Raw genomic sequence first — 20,156 nt, 5'->3', positions numbered from 1 at the left:
CTGCACTTGCCATCACCAAAGAATCAGCAGGGGTTGAAGAATTCACTGATGGGTAAGAGTTACTCGCAGATATTCAGTCCATTCCTCATACAATCTGCTGCTGAGCAATGGCAAAGCTCATTTAATGACAAACAAATAGATTCTTTGACATTCCCCTGATATCCACGCAGACATTGTCTCTTTTACCTTCTTCCATCGGGAAAATGATACAAAAGTCTGACGTCACGTACCAACCAACTCAAGAACAGCTTCTTCCCTGCTGCCATCAGATTTTTGAGTGGATCTACCTCGCATTAAGTTGATCTTTCTCTACATCCTAGCTATGGCTGTAACATTACATTCTGCACTCTCTCCTTTCCTTCTCTATGAATGATATGCTTTGTCTGTATAGCGTGCAAGAAACAGTACTTTTCACTGTATATTACAATAATAAATCAAATCAAATCAAAAATAATTAAGTTAACTTTCAATAACCTGTACATTTGGAGTTAGTGCCAAAGTGGTATTGTCAGTAACCCAGAGACCCAGGTAAGATCTGGAGATTTGGGTTCGAATCCCACCACAGCAGATGGTGAAATTTGAATTCAATAAAAATCTAGAATTAAAAAGTCGAATGATGATCATGAAACCATGATTTCCTCCCTGATCAAGGTTTACAAGATTATGAGTGGCAATGGACAGAGCGGATAATCAGACGCTCTTTCCTAGGGTAGAAAAGTCAAGTACTGCGGACATAGATTTAAGGAGTGTGGGAAAAAGTTTAGATGAGATGTGCAAAGCAAGTTTTTTTACCCAGACGGTGGTGAATATCTGGAATGTGATGCCAGGGAGGTGGTGGGAGCAGATACAATAGCGGCATTTAAGGAGCAACTAAACGGATACATAAATAGGATGGGAATAGAAGGATACGGATTCTCTAAGTGCATACAGTTTTGTTTAGGCAGGCATCGTGGTCAGTGCAGCTTGGAGGGCTGAAGGGCCTGTTCCTGTGCTGTACTGTTCTTTGTTCTCTTTGTTCTTTGATTGTCACAGCAACCCATCTGGTTCACTAATGTCCTTACCCACCCTGGCCTACATGTGACTCCAAATTCACAGCAATGTTGGCTGTCAAATGCCCTCTAAATTGGAGGACAATTAGGGATGGGCAATAAATGCTGGCCCAGTGAGTAACGCCCACATCCTGTAAATGAATTAAAAGAATAATCATGCCTGATGCACACATCTAGAGCAATGCACCAGTTCCCACTTTTCCCACTTTGATCTCTACCTATTTCTCCCTATTCCTCTTTTCGTTACCACTTATTCCCTCAGCTTAGTCTTGGAAAACAAAGTTGGGCAAGTGGATGAAGTAGCATTGGGGGACTATGTTGGAATTGGTGATGGTAATACAGTTAGATTTAGCATCAATATGAAACAGGACAAAGAGAACAGGGGCAGAGTTCTCAATTGGGGAAGACACATTTGACAAAGCTGGGAGATGAGCTGGTAAGAGTGGGCTGAATGCAGCTATTGGATGGGAAAACTGTCAACACATTGAGGGACATTCAAAGATAAAATTCTACAGGGGCAGTGTATTCATGCCCCCACAACGAAAAAGGGTGATACTGCCAAAACTGAAGCCTTGTGATTATCCAGAAGCAAACAGAGCAAGATAAAGCAGTAAAAGAAAGTTTCACAAAAGGTTTAACGTTGTGGAAAGCCTAGAGGTGTACCAAGAGTACAGGGGTGAAGTAAGAATGGATATTAGGAAAGTAAAGATATGAAAAAAATATTAGCAGGTGAGAATCAAAGAAAACATGAAAATGTTTTCCCAATACCCAATTGGGTGGCATTGCTGTCTCATGGCACCAGGGACCCAAATTCAATTCCAGCTTTGGGTTACTGTCTGTGTGGAGTTTGCCAATTCTCCCCGTATCTACGTGGGTTTCCTCCGGGTGCTCCAGTTTCCTCCCAAACTCCAAAAATATGCTAATTAGGTTGATTGGCCATGCTCAATTACTTCTTAGTGTTAGGGACTTTAGTAGGGTAAATACATGCCGTTTCAGGGATAAGACCTGGATGGGATTGTTGTCAGTGCAGCCTCAAAGGGCCAAATGAAATGAAATGAAATAAAGGAAATTTGACATGTTAGTTACGACTCTCACCAACTTTTACAGATATACCATAGAAAGCATTCTTTCTGGTTGTACCACAGCTTGATATGGCTCTTGCTCTGTTCAAGACTGCAAGGAACTACAAAAGGTCATGAATGTAGCCCAATCCATCACAGAAACCAGCCTCCCATCCATTTCCTTTGTATCCACTTCCCACTGCCATGGCAAAGCAGCCAACATAATTAAGGACCCCACGCACCCCGGATAGATTCTCTTCCATCTTTTTCCATCGGGAAAAGGATACAAAAGTCTGAGGTCATGTACCAACCAACTCAAGAACAGCTTTTTCCCTGCTGCTGTCAGACTTTTGAATGGCCCTACCTCACATTAAGTTGATCTTTCTCTACATCCTAGCTATGACTGTAACACTGCATTCTGCACTCTCTCGTCCTCTATGAGTGATACGTCTTGTCTGCATAGCACACAAGAAACAATACTTTTCACTGTATGTTAATACATGTGACAATAATAAATCAAATGGCCTCCTACTGCACTATAGAGATTCTATGACTCTACGAATACGTTAACAGGAAGAAAATAACTAAGGAAACGGTAGGACCTTATAGAGTTGTACATGATAGCTTGTGGGTTGATTCAAAAGGTGTGGGCAGGGTTCTCAATGGGTATTTTGTTTCTGCCTTTGTTAAGGAGAGGGATGACTCAGACATTCCAGTTAAGGTGGAGGCGTGTGAAATATTAGACACAATAGGCAAAGTGAGAGAGAAGGGACTGACATCCTTAAAGGTGAATAAATCCCATGGTGGTGAAGGAAGACAGGGAGGAAATATCAGATATTCTGAGGATCATTTTCCAATCTTCACTAGATACAGGTGAGGTACCAGAGGAATAGAGATCTAAAGGATGCGAGCCTCTAGCGTGGAAACTGTAAGCTAGGCTTCAGTGGTGGGCAATTTTTTATAAACAATTCAGATAGGGTAAACCGCCACTTCGAAAGACAGGGATTGGTCAGGTATATTCGGTATGGTTTTGTTATGGGAAGGTCTAACTACTGAATAGAATCTTTGAAGGAAGTAACAATTTGATTTGGCTTGATTGATTTATTATTGTCACATGGATTGGTGTACAGTGAAAAGTATTGTTTATTGCGCTATACAAAGCATACCATTCGTAGAGTACATAGGGGAGAAGGAAAGGAGAGGGTGCAGAATGTACTGTTGCAGTTACAGATAGAGTGTACAGAAAGATCAACTTAGTGTGAGGTAAGTCCATTCAAAAGTCTGACAGGGAAGAAGCTGTTCTTGAGTCAGTTGGTATGGGACCTCAGACTCTTGTATCTTTTTCCTGAAGGGAGAAGGTGGAAGAGAGAATGTCCGGGGTGTGTGGGGTCCTAAATTATGCTGGCTGCTTTGCCGAGGCGGCGGGAAGTGTAGACAGAGTCAATGGACGGGAGGCTGGTTTGCGTGATGGAATGGGCTACATTCACAACTCTTTGTAGTTTCTTGCAGTCAAGGGGGATTGATGAGAGCAGTGCAGTGGATATTGTCTACCTGGACTTCAGTAAGTCATTTGACAAGGTGCCACGTAGAAGACAGGTCAGAACATTGAGATCTCATGGGGTACAGAGGAAGGTGACAGGTTAGATCCAAAATGAGCTCAGTAACAGGAAAGTAAGGGAAATGGTTGATGGATGCTTTTGCAAATGGAAAGCAGTTTCCAATGGTGTTCCACAGGGCTCAATGTTGGGGCCCTTGCTATTTATTTTATATATTTAGACTTAAACGTGGGAGACATGATTGGGAAATGTACAGATGACACAAAACCTGGCTGTGTAGTCGATAGTGAAGAGGACAGCCATGGATTCCAGAATAATACCATTGGTTTGGTAGAGTGGCAGAGAACAGGTAAATGGAATTCAGTCTGGAGGAGTCCGGAGAAGTGTTAAGAATGTATTTGAGGAAGGCAAACAAAGCAAGGAAATATTCAATAAAGAGGAAGTTATTGAGAGGGGTTGGGGGGTTCAGAGGGTGGCGAGAGACCTTGGAGTGCATGTCCATAGGTCCTTGAAGGTGACAGGGCAGGTGGACAAAGGTGGTCGAGAAAATAAGTGTAAAACTTTCCTTTATTGGGTGAGGTATTGAATACAAAAGCAGCAATGTAATGTTGGAACTGCAGAAAATGCTGGTTAGGCCAGCCGCAGCCTGGAATTTTGAGTACATTTCTGGTGGCCACATGACAAGGAGAGTGTGGAGAGAAGATTTAGCAGAATTCACTGCCTAAGTTGGTGATTGAGGCTAAAACACTCAATTCATTTAAAAAGGTTCCTAGAAGTGCTCGAACCTGCATGGATACAGACCAGGTGCTGGAGATAAAAAGGTTCAAATCAACAGCTTATTTCTTTTTCCTGTTTCCAGCCAGCACAGACATGATGGGCTGAATGGCCACTTTCAGCAGATAACTTTTCTATGGTTCATCCACCACTCCCTCCCTCATCCTTTCTTCCCTCCTTCCTTATTCCCTTCTCCCTTATTCTTCCCCTCCCTCACTCACCCTCCTTCCTCTGCCTGCCTCTCCCCAACCCTCCTCTACCCCTCCCCAATCCCTCAAAAGTTCCTCCTTCTCTCCTTCCTCTCAACCTCTCCCTGTCCTCCCTCTCAGGCCCCTCATCTCTCCCCCTCATCCCCCCCTCCCTTCTCCCTCATATAAACCCATAGAATCCCGACAGAAGAAGGCCATTCAGTCCATCAAGCCTGCACCTTCCACTTTCCCACTCAGGCCTTATTCTCCTAACCCCATGTTTACCCTGCAATCCCCCGTCACTCAGGTTAATTTACCATGGCAAATCAACCTGAGCTGCACATCTTTGGGCTGTGGGAGGAAACTGGAGCACCCGGAGGAAACCCACTCAGACACAAGGAGAATGTGCAGACTCCACACAGACAGCGACTCAAGCTGGGAATTGAACCCAGGTCCCTGGAGCTGTGAGGCAACGGTGCTAACCACTCTGCCACAATGCAGATCCTCCCCTCCGTTCCCTCATCCCCCTCTCCACCCCCTCCCTCATCCCTTCTCAATCCCTCCCCCATCCCCTCCCTCATCCCTCCCCCATCCCCTCCCTCATCCCTCCCCATCCCCTCACTCATCCCTCCCCCATCCCCTCCCTCATCCATCCCCATCCCCTCCCTCATCCCTCCCCCATCCCCTCCCTCATCCCTCCCCCATCCCCTCCCTCATCCCTCCCCCATCCCCTCCCCCATCCCCTCGCTCATCCCTCTCCCATCCCCTCACTCATCCCCTCCCTCATCCATCCCCCATCCCCTCCCTCATCCATCCCCCATCCCCTCCCTCATCCATCCCCCATCCCCTCCCTCCCCCATCCCCTCCCTCCCCCATCCCCTCCCTCATCCCTCCCCCATCCCCTCCCTCATCCCTCCCCCATCCATCCCCCATCCCCTCCCTCATCCCTCCCCCACCCCTCCCCATCCCCTCCCCCATCCCTCCCCCATCCCCTCCCTCATCCCTCCCCCATCCCCTCCCTCATCCCTCCATTCTCTTCCCCTCCTCCCTCACCTCACCCCCTCCCCCTACCCTCCCACTCCCCCGTTTCCCTCCCCACCACCCCCCCGTTCATCCCATCCCCTCCCCTCCTCACTCGTCCCTCCCCTCGCCTCTCACTCAGTCACTCAGTAAAGCGCAGTCTCTATCACATGACAGCCCAGCACTATGGCTGGATTTCCGCGTTCACTGGCACTCTGAATCCTGCTGCCGGCTTCTCCTGCCCGCCTGTCCCTCTCTCTCTCTCCCCCTCCTGTCTCTCTGCACTTGGGGAAAGAGGAGGAGAGTCGCTTTTCTGCATCAGTTGCTGGGGTTAGAGAGAAGGCAGAGAGAGAGGGGAGCGGAGGAGGAGGAGGTTTGCAGACGTGCCTGGGAGCAGCAGCAACTAACATGCTCACCCGGGTGAAATCTGCTGTGGCCAATTTCATGGGAGGCATCATGGCTGGAAACGCCAGTGCTGAACATGTCAACGGGACCGAGCTGCCGCTGAAATTCCCATATAGCAGGCCGGAATTCCTGGGACTGTCTCAGGATGAGATAGAGTGCTCTGCGGATCACATCGCCAGACCCATCCTGACACTGAGAGAGAGCAAGAGGCTGCCCTGGGGTACGGGCTATGCGGAGTAAGTAGATGCAGCTTCTCATTGCTACACGGTGAATGAGTGGCAATGTACTCAGTCCTGAGCCCCTCTGTACAGCAAACATGTCCCGGCTTTAAACCAAAAATTGTAACATGTGTGTACACATTTAGTATCAAAACCTTGTTTTTTTTGCTGCTTTTTAGTGTAGCTATCTCTGAATGGCTTATTGATTACCACAGACCCACGCACTTGTAAATGTGGCGATGTGTGAACGCAGTTTTTATTTGCTGGTTTGTCATCTAATGCAGACTTCTGACCTGTTCATCTCAAACCTGATCAGAGCCATACATTTTCAGCTGACTCCCTCCATCTTCCCCCAATTTTACCCCTATCCCCTACCCCCTTCTTTTACCCCCACCTCATTCCCCCCGACCACTTTTACCCCCACCTCATTCCCCCCCACCGCTTTTACCCCCACCTCATTTTCCCCCCCACCTCATCCCCCCCACCTCATTCCCCCCACCGCTTTTACCCCCACCTCATTTCCCCCCCACCTCATCCCCCCCCACTTTTACCCCCACCTCACCCCCCCACCACTTTTACCCCCACCTCATCCCCCCCCACCACTTTTACCCCCACCTCATTCCCCCCCACCACTTTTACCCCCACCTCATTCCCCCCCACCACTTTTACCCCCACCTCATTCCCCCCCACCACTTTTACCCCCACCTCATTCCCCCCCACCACTTTTACCCCCACCTCATTCCCCCCCACCACTTTTACCCCCACCTCATTTCCCCCCCACCTCATCCCCCCCACCACTTTTACCCCCACCTCACCCCCCCACCACTTTTACCCCCACCTCATCCCCCCACCACTTTTACCCCCACCTCATTCCCCCCCACCACTTTTACCCCCACCTCATTCCCCCCCACCACTTTTACCCCCACCTCATTCCCCCCCCACCACTTTTACCCCCACCTCATTCCCCCCCACCGCTTTTACCCCCACCTCATTCCCCCCCACCTCATTCCCCCCCACCTCATTCCCCCCCACCTCATCCCCCCCACCTCATTCCCCCCCACCGCTTTTACCCCCACCTCATTCCCCCCCACCGCTTTTACCCCCACCTCATTCCCCCCCACCGCTTTTACCCCCACCTCATTCCCCCCCACCGCTTTTACCCCCACCTCATTCCCCCCCACCGCTTTTACCCCCACCTCATTCCCCCCCACCGCTTTTACCCCCACCTCATTCCCCCCCACCGCTTTTACCCCCATCTCATAGGCATCAAATTGCTCCCTATCATTTGTGATATGATATATCTGTGGTTGTATTCCTACCCCAGCCCCTGTAGAATTGGGAGAGACAGATGTATTTTTTAACCAACGCCCCCCTCCCCCCTCCACCACTTCCAAAATGATAAAGGGGTTTGAAGTGTGCAGCAGTGAGGTGGAAGAGGGGGGGGGTGGTGCGGGAGCTGTGGTTGGAGAGAAGGACCTAAGTGTCCAGTATCCACCCTGTTTAAATGACGTGGGACGTGAGAACCACACACTTAACACAGGGTGTCAGGTTGCAAACTTGCATCCTGCTGGGAGCATTTGCTTGTCCAAAGGTGACGTGAGTGTGTGTGGAGCGGGGAGGAAAGCTCTGTGTTGATCTTTAAAGCTATGATGTGGAGCTGCTATGCATTGCAAGTTGCAATCTAGTTCAGTGTTGCCCCTTTTAAGGGGTCAGTGCGGAAGGTGTGTGTGTGTGTGTGTGCACGCGCGCATATGTAGACATGTTCAGGTTGGCACAGCAATAACTTTTACTAGAGGCTTGTATACGTTTCCCACAGACTATTTCTCTCTCCCCTCCCCCCACCATTCCCCAAATGACCACATTTTCTTGCCAGCCTGAATATTCTTTTCCATCTTGAATGGAGATAATCGACCGCTTCAACTGTTCAATTCTTGCACTGGTGCTCCTCGCAAAACTGCACTGTGAAGCAGGGATGCTTTTTAAAACTCTGGATTGGAACAGGTGCAGGGAGCAGCTGGTGCACTGCAGTGGTGGTACACTGAGGTGCAACCTCATTGTGCAGTAGAACATTGACACTGCTACCCGGCATGGTTAGTTTTGGCCCTGCTGCTCTGGAAGGTGCTGTGAAAGTTGCTTCAGAATCCACTGTATTGTGGTGGTGATGTTACTAGGCTGGTAATTCAATAGTGTGGGCAGATCCTGAGCTGGAGAGTTTTAGTTGTGAAGAGAAACTGGATAGACTGGAATTGTTTTACTTGGAAAAGAGGAGACTGAGGGGAGGCATTGATATACAGGAAGAAACCTTTCCCCTTGACTTACCTTGCACTGAGTTGATCTTCTCTACACCCTAGCTATGACTGTAACACTACATTCTGCACTTTCTCCTTTCTTTATCTACGAATGGTATGCTTTGTCTATATAGTGCACAAGAAACAGTACTTTTCATTGTATCCCAATATACGTGACAATGAATCAGATCAGATCATGGAGACTTCTTGTGAGCTGTCCCCAGCATGCCCTCTAATTTTATCTTTCATTCTCGATCTATGCTTTTAAAACTCTTCTAAACTTTCTAACAATGCTACATTCTACACCTGCTCCTTTCCTTTGCCCCTAAGTAAAGCATTCAAGAAACAATAATTTTCACTGTATACCAATATAGTGACTCAACACAGTGGGAAAGTGGTTAGCACTGCTGCGTCACAGGCCCAAGGACCTGGGTTCGGTTCCCGGCTTCAGTCACCGTCTTTGCGGAGTCTGCACTTTCTCCACACGTCTGTGTGAGTTTCCTCTGGGTGCTCCGGTTTCCTCCCACAGTCCGAAAGACCTGCTGGTTAGGTGCATTGGCCATGCTAAATTCTCTCTCGGTGTACCCGAACAGGTGCCGGAGTGTGGCGACTAGGGGATTTTCACAATAACTTCATTGCAGCGTTAATGTAAGCCTAATTGTGACATGAATAAATAAACCTTAAAAACTTAAATAATAAATCGAATCAAATGTATCAATGACCAAGGGGGATGCAGATTTAAGATAAAAGGCAGGAAGTTTAGAGGGGCGATGCAGAAAGGACAGTAGATGTCTGGAGCTCTCTGCCTGAAAGGATAGTGGAGGCAGAGACCCTCATGACATTTAAGAAATATTTAGACTTGCGAGTTAGCTTTAGCGTTGGCATTTGTGATGCCACGGCATACAAACATAGAAGGCTACGGAAAATGGGATTAGGATAGTTGGGTAGTTTGTCTCTGACTTGCACAGCAGTGAAGGGCTGAGGGGCCTTTTTCTGTGCTAAACATGTCTATGACTTTATGGTACAAAGTACTATATATTCTGGAAATTTAAAATCCAAAGTGCTGGGAGTTCTCAAATAAACAAAGTGCTGGAGAAACTCAGCGTCTGTGAAGGAAGAAACAGAGTCAATGTTTAGTGTTCGATGTGGTTCTTCTTAGCCTAGTGGTATTATCGCTCGATTATAAATCCAGGAAATCAGCTAATGTTCTGGAGACCCAGGTTCGAATCCCACCACAGTAGATGGTGGAATTTGACTTCAGTAAAAAAAAATCTGAAATTAAGAATCTACTGATGACCATGAAACCATTGTCGATTGTTGGAAAAACCCATCTGGTTCACTAATGCCCTTTGGGGAAGGAAATCTGCCATCTTTACCTGGTCTGGTCTACATGTGACTTCACGAGTCACAGCAATGTGGTTGACTCTCAACTGCCCTCTGAAATGGCCCAGCAAGCTACTCAATTCAAGGGCAACCAGGGATGAGTAATAAATGCAGAGCCCAGCCTGGGACGCCCATGTCCCACGAATGTCCCCATCGCTGGGGATTCTCAGCAGGTCAGGCAGTATCTGCGGAGAGAGAAATTGCTCATTCTATCTTTCAGGTCGATGACCTTTCATCAGAACTTCTCTCGTTGTTGTTAGGTAGATGGTTCCAGAATTTTGAGACTCGGAATTGGAAACTGATTTAAGGGGGGGGGGGGGATGATTGAAGCAGGTATGGATGGAGCGGGAGAGAAGGAAAGAAACAAAGACAAGGTTTGTGAGAGGCAGTCAATATTAAAGGACAAAGGGAAGGGGACAGTGTAGTAGCGCGAGGTAGAAGAGAATGGCATTGGGGCAGGTAGAGAAACAACAGATAAATCTTGAGAAGATGTTAATGGCAACAGCAGAATGGGTACCAACATCTGCTGTGTGAAGAAATGGTGGTTATGAGCAATGGTTGAAATACTGCATGAGAACTTCTCAACTACCTTCCCGGATAACAGACTGTTATCATTGCAGGTACAACAAGCAGTTAGGAAGGCAAGTGGGATATGGAATTATTGCAACAGAAATGGTAATTAAGAATAAAGAAGCCTTGTGGCAATTATCTAGAACTTTGGTAAGATCGCACATTGAGTACTGCACAGTTTTTTAATCTCCCTACCTATCCCTTGGAGCAGAGGGGCATTACAGCAAAGGCTCATGAGATTCAGAGAATTCTAGATTCTCTACAGGAGGAGGCAATTTGGTTCGAGTCTGCACCAATCACAATCCCACCCTGCCCCTATCCCCCTAACCCCACATATTTATCCTGCTAGTCCTCCTGACACTAAGTGGCCATTTATTATGGCCAATCAACCTAACATGCACATCTTTGAACTGTGGGACCTGAAGGAAACCTACGCAGACATGGGGAGAACGTGCAAACTCCCCACAGACAGTCACCCAAGCTGAGATTCGAATCCAGGTCTCTGGTGCAGTGAGGCAGCAGTGCGAACTATTGTGCCACCCTAAAGTAATGTTCGATGAACTTGGCTGAGTTCTTTGGAAGTAATGGAAAGATTTGTGTGGCTGATGTTGCCTATGTGGATTTATCAAAGGCATTTGACGGAGTGCCATATCGTGGGCTTTTCTTTTGCTCACAAGTCTCTGGGATTCAATGGTAATTGACACCATGGACACATTTACTAGACTGGCATCAAGGAAGAGAGACCGGTTATGCAGAGAAGCTGGGGTGTTTCTTCTTGGAGCAGAGAGGGTTAAGTGGAGCAAAAACAGAAAAATGCTGGAAAATCTCAGCAGGTCTGACAGCAGCTGTGGAGAGAGAATAGAGCCAACATTTCGAGCGTAGATCACCCTTCATCAGAGCCGAGAGGAAAGAGACTCAGCAGAGATTTATACTGCGATGTGGAGATGCTGGCGTTGGACTGGGGTGGGCATGGCAAGAAGTCTCTCAACACCAGGTTAAAGTCCAACAGGTTTATTTGGAATTACGAACTTTTGGAGCGCTGCTCCTTCATCAGGTGAGTGAAGAGTTGAGCTCACAAACAGGGCATATATAGACACAGACTCAATCGCTAGATAATGGTTGGAATGCGAGTCTCAACAGGTAATCAAGTCTTTACAAATACAGACAGTACAGGTGGGGAGAGAGACAGAGTGAGTTAAGCACAGGTTAAAGAAATGTGAATTGCCTCAAGCCGGGACAGTTAATAGGATTTTGCAAGCCCAGGACAAAGGGGGTAGGGAGGGGTGGCGGAACTGAACAAAGGGAATGTAAATAAGCATGGAGAAGGTGTTGAAAATGTGCACTAAGTGATCAGAATGTGCGAATGGCAAAACAGAGATACGGCTGGGTAAAGGACTGCCTGAGAAATGTGGCAGTTGGCCTGAAGAAGGAGAGTTGGGGGAGGGTGAAAAGAAAGAGAGTGATAAAATGGAGAATGAGATGAAATAAATGAAATGGAGACGGGGTGGAGGGGAGAGTTCATGCTGTGAAGTGGTTGAACTCAATGTTCAATCCGGAAGGCTGTAAAGTGCCCAATCAGAAGATGAGGCACTGTTCCTCCAGTTTGCGTTGGGTCCAGTTTTGGGTGGCACAGTGGTTAGCACTGCTGCTTCCCAGCTCCAGGGACCTGGGTTGGATTCCCAGCTTGGGTCACTGTCTGTGTGGAGTCTGCACATTCTCCTCGTGTCTGCATGGGTTTCCTCCGGGTGCTCGGGTTTCCTCCCACAGTCCAAAGATATGCGGGTTAGGTTGATTGGCCATGCTAAATTGCCCCTTAGTATCCTAAGATTTGTAGGTTAGAGGGATTAGTGGGTAAATATGTCGGGATATGGGGGTAGGGCCTGGGTGGGATTATGGTCGGTGCAGACTTAATGGGCCGAATAGCCTCTTTCTATACTGTAGGGATTCTATGATTCTATTCTATGATTAATGCATTCTGATCACTTAATGGACACTTTCTTCTCAGCCTTTTGCAAGCTGACTTACATTCCCTTTGTCCAATTCTACCACCTCTCCCTACCCTCAGTATAAACTTCTGATGACTCTCTTTTCTCTCAGCTCTGACGAAGGGTGATCCTGACTTGATGCATTATCCGTATTCCCTCCCCACAGATGCTGTCAGACCTGCTGAGATTTTCCAGCATCCGCAGTACTTTGCATTTATCTTGGGGTTAAATGTAGATTTGATAGATGCGCTGAAAAAGCAGGAATGGTTTTGATGGAATCAATGAGACAAAGTGTTTCTAGAGGCAGACAAGCGGAACACACTGATTTAAGATGATCGACAAAATAGCTAGTGGGGGGACGTGATTTTTTTTCCATTGTAACGATCTGGAATTCACAGCCTGACTGGATGGTAAAAATAGATTCAGAAGTAACATTCAGAAGAGAATTGGACAAATACTTGTAGGGAAAAATCAATGACAGAACAATGGGGCAATTGGTTCTACCCAAATAAAGAACAAAGAAAATTACAGCACAGGAACAGGACTTTCAGCCTTCCAAGCCTGCACTGACTATGCTGCCTGACTGAACTAAAACCCCCTACCTTTCCGGGGACTCTATCCCTCCATTCCCATCCTATTCAAGTACTTGTCCAGACACCCCTTCAAAGTCAGTATCGTGTCCGCTTCCAATATCTCCTCCGGCAGCAAGTTCCAGGCACCCACCATCCTCTGTGTAAAAAAAAAACTTGCCTTGTGTCTCCATTGAACATAGCCCCTCGTACCTTAAAACTGTGACCCCTAGTAATTGAACCTTCCACCCCTTGGGGGAAAAAAAGCTTCTGACTATCCACTCTGTCCATGCCCCTCATAATCCTGTAGACTTCTATCAGGTTGCGCCGAACCTCCGTCGTTCCAGTGAGAACAAACCATGTTTTTCCAAACTCTCCTCGTAGCTTGATGCCTCCGGGCCTCGCTTCCTTCCAAACGGAAATGCCTGGAGATAAAGGGAAGAATCAAATATGGCGCAAAAATAGTGTATGGGTGTCTTGAGAGCTTATTATTGCTTAGACTTGGTAAATCAGACAGAGAATATTGCAGGTGGTTTCACACATATCAAATGATTCACACGGTGTACATGATTCAATTCAGGAATGTCATCTCAATCGAAGCATGAGAAGCTTTCTTTAAGCCTGCAGTTCATTCTAATAAAATACTGGAGTAATTACTTGCGTGCGTCTTTCATTCAATTAGGAGCAATGACTGTAGCTGCACCATTGATAAAAGCTGGATTGCTATTGATAATTGATGAACACAGTGGCACAGTGGTTAGCACTGCTGCCTCACAGAGCCAGGGACCCGCTTCTGATTCATGGCTTGGGTCACCGTCTGTGTGGAGTCTGCACGTTCTCGCTGTGTCTGCATGGGTTTCCAGAACTAGAGGGCACAGCCTCAAAATAAGGGGGGGTTCAGTTTAGAACAGAGTTGAGGAGGAACTTCTTCTCTGAGGGTAGTGAATCTCTGGAATTCTCTGCCCGTTGAAGTGGTGGAGGCTACCTCGTTGAATATGATTAAGTCACGGGTAGATAAATTTCTGATCGATAAGGGTTATGGGGAGCAAGTGGGAAAGTGGAATTGATCCACTTCAGATCAGCCATGATCTTATTGAATGGCGGGGTGGGCTTGAGGGGCTAGATGGCCGACTCCTGCTCCTATTTCTTATGTTCTTCTGTTCTCCGGGTGCCCTGGTTTCCTCCCACAATCCGAAAGGCGTGCAGGTTAGGTGCATTGGCCATGCTCAATCCTCCTTCAGTGAACCCAAACAGGCACCAGAGTATGGAGACTGGGGGATTTTCATGCTAACTTCATTGCAGTGTTAATGTCAGCCTACTTGTGACAAATAAATAAACTTTAACTTTTAAATGTTTTTGGGCCACCTTGCATTCTTTGAGTGTAACATTGCTGATTAAATTGCTATGCGTGTTTCAGCCCTGCTGCTAATGTCTTCAGTTTTATTTTCTGCACAGCAACAACACCTTGCTTTTATATTGTACCTTTTATGTAGTAAAGCATCTAGAAGCTCCTCACTGGAGTATTATTCAAAGAAGGAAACATTGGCATAATTCCTGTCCCGTCTGCCTCAGGAATCGTAGCGGGCGGGACACTGACCACGGAAAGGTCTATTGACCTCAGGTGGGATTTTCCAGCCTTGGGGCGAACACAGCAGGAAAATCCCGTGCATCAGGGAAGCTGCTGAGTGGCACGGTGGTTAGCACTGCTGCCTCACAGCGCCAGGGGCTGAGCTTCAATTCCAGCCTTAGGTCACTGTCTGTGTGGAATTTGCACATTCTCCCTGTGTCCGCATGGGTTTCCTCCCACACTCCAAAGATGTGCAGGTTAGGTTAGTTGACCAAGCCAAGTCGCCCCTTAGTGTCCCAAGACACGTAGGTTATATGGATTAGCCATGGGAAATGTGGCGGGTTACAGGGATAGGGCCTGTGTAAGATAAACTCAGAGTTGGGTGCAGATTCGATGGGCCAAATGGCCTCACTGTAGGGATTCTACAAGGTGACCAAGCACTGTGGCAAAGTGTGTACAATAGGCTGGAGTGGGAGGAGTGCAGAGTTCGCCGAGAGAATGAGTTGCGTTGAGAATTTCTGGTTGTCTCATTCCTCACATTGTAGATCAGCTCGCCTCTGAAGAACGGGTGATTGTAATGGAAACTGGTGCAAAGCTATTATAGTTTCTTCAAAGAGTAATCCTTTCAGAGTTACATAAAGCTCTACTTTTGAAAAAAAAAACAGTGTAGGAGATTTATGTATTTCTGGCTTGCTCGGCATTAATTCAAAAGCTACTGAATATCAAAGTGATTTGAGATATCCTCTGAAAACAATTGTGGTTTCACCTGGGAGAATTCGGCTTGATCGTTGCTGTTTTATTTTTAAATAACAATGCCGCTGATTAATGGAGTATTTAGGCCTTTCCTGCTCAGAATACCTCGCGAGTATGCCACAATGCTAAGCCAAAGATAACTAACAGTTTAATCATTGGTAATCTTGAAGCCATCGTTCTCCCCCTTTCCGAACTTGCGGCATTTCACCAAAATAGTCGGATTTAATGGTGAGTTGCTCCAATCGAACCAAACCAGGCAATAAAGTACAAAGTTAAAGAAGCTTTCAAAATGTTGCACTGTTTATTGCAAGTCATGGGGTGAAGGCCATTTCTCTTACTTTTCGAGGACAGACTGTGATCCCTGATCCTGGTTTCACTCTTCCAATCTGCCAACAAAGTCAGATGCAATGGATAATCCGTTTAAACACAAGCTACATAAGGGAGAAATGAACAGAAATGTTTGCTGATGTTGTTTGCTGAAGGGAGACAAAAGGAGGCTCATATTCACTGAATCCCTACAGTACAGAATGAGGCAATTCGGCCCATCGAGTCTGTCCCAATCACAGTCCCATCCCGGCCCTATTCCAGCAATCATGCACATTTACCCTGCTAATCCCCCGACACTACGGTCAATTTAGCTTGGCCAAGGAACCTAACCCGCACACCTTTGGATTGTGGGGGGAAACCAGAGCACCCAGAGGAAACCCACGCAGACACGGGGCAAATGTGCCAATTCCACACAAACAGTGACCCAAATCCAGATTTGAAACTGGGATCATGGTGCTGAGAGGCAGTAGTGCCAACCACCATGTGTCCCTGGGGCTGGCATTGACCAGTTTGGTCAGAAGATTGAATACAGTAGTTGGGATGTCTTGCTGAAGTTATGTAAGATATTGGTAAGGCCACACTTGGAGTATTGCGCACAGTTCTGGTCGCCCTATTGTAGAGAGCATATTACTCTAGAAAGAGTGCAGAAAAGATTTACCAGGATGCCATTGAGATTTGATAGTTTGAGTTATAAGGGAAGGTGGATAGACGGGGACTTTTTTCTCTGGAGCATAGGAGACTTGGAGATGATCTTATAGAGGTCTATAAAATAATGAGGGGCATAGATCAGCTAAATAGTCAATATCTTTTCCCAAACATAGGGGAGTCTAAAACTAGAGGGCATAGGTTTAAGGGGAAAGGTACAAAAGGGTCCAGAGGGGCAATTTTTTTCACACAGTGGGCGGTAAGTGTCTGGAACAAGTTGCCAGAGATAGTAAAAGAGGCAGGTACAATTTTGCCTTTTAAAAAACATTTAGACAGTTACATGGGTGAGATGGATATAGAGGGATATGGGCCAAATGCGGGCAATTGGAACTAGCTTAGTGGCTTTAAAGAAAGGGTGGTCTGGACAAGTTGGACTGAGGGACCTGTTTCCATACTGTAAACCTCGGTGACTCTATGAGTTAGGTTAAATGATTTTGTTTCAAAGGACGAAAAAAAAGTATAGCACGGGAACAGGCCCTTCAAGCCCGTGCCGATCATGATGCCCTAACAAAACTGAAAAAAATCCTTCTGCTCTTACTCGGTCCGTATCCCTCTACTCCCTCCCTATTCATATATCCATCCAGATGCCTCTTAAATGTTGCTTCCACCACTTCCTCTGGCAGCACATTCCGTGTACCACTCGGCGTGAAAAATCGACTCCCCCACCCCACGTCTTCCTTAAACTACCCACCTCACCTTGAACCTGTGCCCCCCTTGTAATCGACACTTCCACCCTGGGAAAAAGCTTCTGACTATCCACCCTGTCTGTGCCTCTCATAACTTTGTAAACCTCTATCGGGTCTCCCCTCAGCTTCCGTCTTTCCAGTGAAAACAATCCTGATTTATACAATCTCTCCTCATAGTCAATGCCCTCGAGACCAGGCAACATCCTGGTGAACCCTCTGGCTTGATGTAATTCTATGACATAATTATCTACACTTAACTAATTACCAGGGTTGTGCATAGGACAGTTCAGACACCTGTAAAGTAATTACATTTTAATTTCTGTGTGATATCTTGGTTTATTTAGTCATCTAGTGTGGATGAGCCGAGAGATCTCGGTGTCCAGGTGCGTAGATCCCTGAAAGTTGGCACCCAGGTTGATAGAGTTGTTAAAAAGGCATATGGTGTGTTAGCTTTTATTGGTAGAGGGATTGAGTTTCGGAGCATGAGGTCACATTGCAGCTGTAGAAAACTCTGTTGCGGCCGCACTTGGAATATTGTGTACAGTTCCAGTCGCCGCATTATAAGAAAGGATGTGGAAGCATTGGAAAGGGTGCAGAGGAGATTTACCAGGATGTTGCCTGGTATGGTGGGAAGGGCTTATGGGGAAAGGCTGAGGGACTTGAGGCTGTTTTCATTAGCGAGAAGAAGGTTAAGAGGGACTTAATAGAGGCACACAAGGTGATCAAAAGATTAGATAGGGTGGACAGTAAGAACCTTTTTCCTCAAATGGAGATGGCTAGCACGAGGGGACATAGCTTTAAATTGAGGGGTGATAGATATGGAACAGATGGCAGAGGTAGGTTCTTTACTCAGAGAGTAGGAAGGGCATGGAATGCCCTGCCTGCAACACTTGTGAACTCGCCAACGTTAAGGGCATTTAAATGGTCATTGGATAAACATATGGATGATATTGGAATAGTGGGGGTTAGATGGGCTTTAGATTGGTTTCACAGGTCAGCACAACATTGAGGGTCGAAGGGCCTGTACTGCGCTGTAATGTTCTATGTTCATTTGCTAATGAAAATATCTTTTTTGCAGTTTGACTATCTGCTCCAGGTTTCCTGAGTGGTGGAGCTGAGTTCAATGCGAGTAAAGTTTGTGATACGCCTCGTGGGCTGATGGTTATTTATGCAGTTGAATAATTGAAAGTTATATAGAAGGTGGTCATTTGGCTCACTGCGGCTATGCTGACACTTTGGAAAAAAACTATACAATATGTCCCAATTCCCTGCTCTTTTCCCATAGCATTGATATCTACTTGAAAAGCATAATTTTGCAAAGTCCCTTTTAAAAGTTAGCTCCCATTGAATCTGCTTCCACCATCCTTTTTGAGCAGTGAATCCCAGAACCATCATGGTGTAAAGATAATTCTCCTCATCTCCCCTCTGGTTCTTTTGCTCATTGTCTTCTGGTTACTATTAGTGGGTGGCAAAGTGGCACAGCGGTTAGCACTGCTGCCTCACAACGCCAGGGACCCGGGTTCGATTCCCTGCTTGGGTCACTGTCTTTGTGGAGTTTGCACCTTCCCACCTCACCACTCCACCACCCCCCCCCCCCCCCCCAACCCCATGTCTGCGTAGGTTTCCTCCGGGTGCTCCAGTTTCCTCCCACCATCCAAAGATGTGCGGGTTAGGTTGATTGGCTATGCTAAAATTGCTCCTTAGTGTCCTGAGATGCGTAGGTTAGAGGGATTAGTGGGTAAAATATGTCGGGATGTGGGAGTAGGGCCTGGGTGGGATTGTGGTCAGTGCCGACTCGATGGGCCAAATTGTCTCTTCCTGTACTGTAGGGTTTCTATGATCTGTGTTATATCCAGGTGAGGCAGGGAAGGTGTACACGTGTACATTCTTCTTTGGGTTTGTGTCACCTGGATGGAATTTCCCGGTTGTGCTTGCCCCGAAACCGGAAAGTCCTGCCCGCAGTCAATGGATCTTTCCGTGGTCTGCCTGTCGCCTGCTACGATTCCCGTAGGGAAAATTCTTCCGAGCATTGCCAAGGGAAGTTGCACTTGTTTTCTGCACTTACTGAAGGAGACCCAAGCATGAACTGTTTATAACTTTGTTGTGCAGTATAGAACGGTCTAGGGGACTGTTACTCCCTTTTTAAAGGAAATTATAGAAATGATGGAAATTTCACAGTGAACAAGGAGGCCAGTCAGCCCATCGAGTCTGCACCGACAGCAATTCCACCCACACCCTAACCCCACATATTTATCCTGTTAATACCTCTAACCTACGCATTCCGGGACACTAAGGGGCAATTTACCATGGCCAAAAAGCACCTAAGCTGTGCATCTTTGGACTATGGGAGGAAACCAGAGCACCTGGAGGAAACCCACGCAGACACGGGGAGAATGTGCAATGGACAGTGACCCAAGCCAGGGATCGAACCCGGGTCCCTGGAGCTGTGAGGCAGCAGCGCTAGCCACTGTACTATTTTAAAGTTATTTTCCTCTCCTCACCAGTTAGCTTATCTTCCTGTGCATTCTGCAAAATCTGCAGCTTAAATATATGGTTTAAAAACAACTTGAAGTTTAGAAGTGGAAAATCTTTGCTAGCACTAGTTTGAACTGTGAGTAAAGTTAGCAACTCTGACTTTATTTTTGGAGGTTTCATCATGTGTCTTCCCAACCACAAGCCATCCAACCAGCAGTCTATCGTGTAGCTGCTGTACGTTGCCCTGGGCCAATTAGAAATGGAACAGACTCTTCATTCAATGCATAGTTGAACAAACTACCCATCCCTGCCAACTGCACACATCTCCAATAATTTTATAATTAATCAATTGAAATGTCTCAAGAAGCTGAAACAAACTTTTTATCGACGCCTGTGTGATTTTTCTCCCCGCTTGCTTTGCAACAGTGTTCTTGAGAGTGCAGAAAAGATTTACTAGGACGTCAGCGGGGCTTGAGTTAAGAGGCTGGGACTTTTTTCCCCTGGAGCGTAGGGGTGATCATATAAAGATCTATAAAGTAATGAGCGGCATGGATCAGCTAGATAGTCAACATCTTTT

At 46.8% G+C, this 20,156-nt stretch overlaps 1 protein-coding gene across 1 annotated transcript in view; it reads left to right on the top strand.

The window, feature by feature from the left end:
• The first annotated feature begins 5,826 nt into the window (after positions 1–5,826).
• ppm1h (protein phosphatase, Mg2+/Mn2+ dependent, 1H) overlaps positions 5,827–20,156 on the top strand; it is a 147,782-nt gene continuing 133,452 nt past the window's right edge. Inside the window, exon 1 of the mRNA XM_080191287.1 lies at positions 5,827–6,289. Coding sequence (XP_080047413.1) covers positions 6,057–6,289 — 233 coding nt within the window. The 5' untranslated portion in view covers positions 5,827–6,056. The remainder of the gene's footprint in view (positions 6,290–20,156) is intronic.

Source organism: Carcharhinus amblyrhynchos, chromosome 6 (assembly GCF_965287045.1).
Source record: "Carcharhinus amblyrhynchos chromosome 6, sCarAmb.v2.hapA, whole genome shotgun sequence".
Classification (NCBI taxonomy): domain Eukaryota; kingdom Metazoa; phylum Chordata; class Chondrichthyes; order Carcharhiniformes; family Carcharhinidae; genus Carcharhinus; species Carcharhinus amblyrhynchos.
This window is presented reverse-complemented; position numbering and strand designations above follow the sequence as displayed.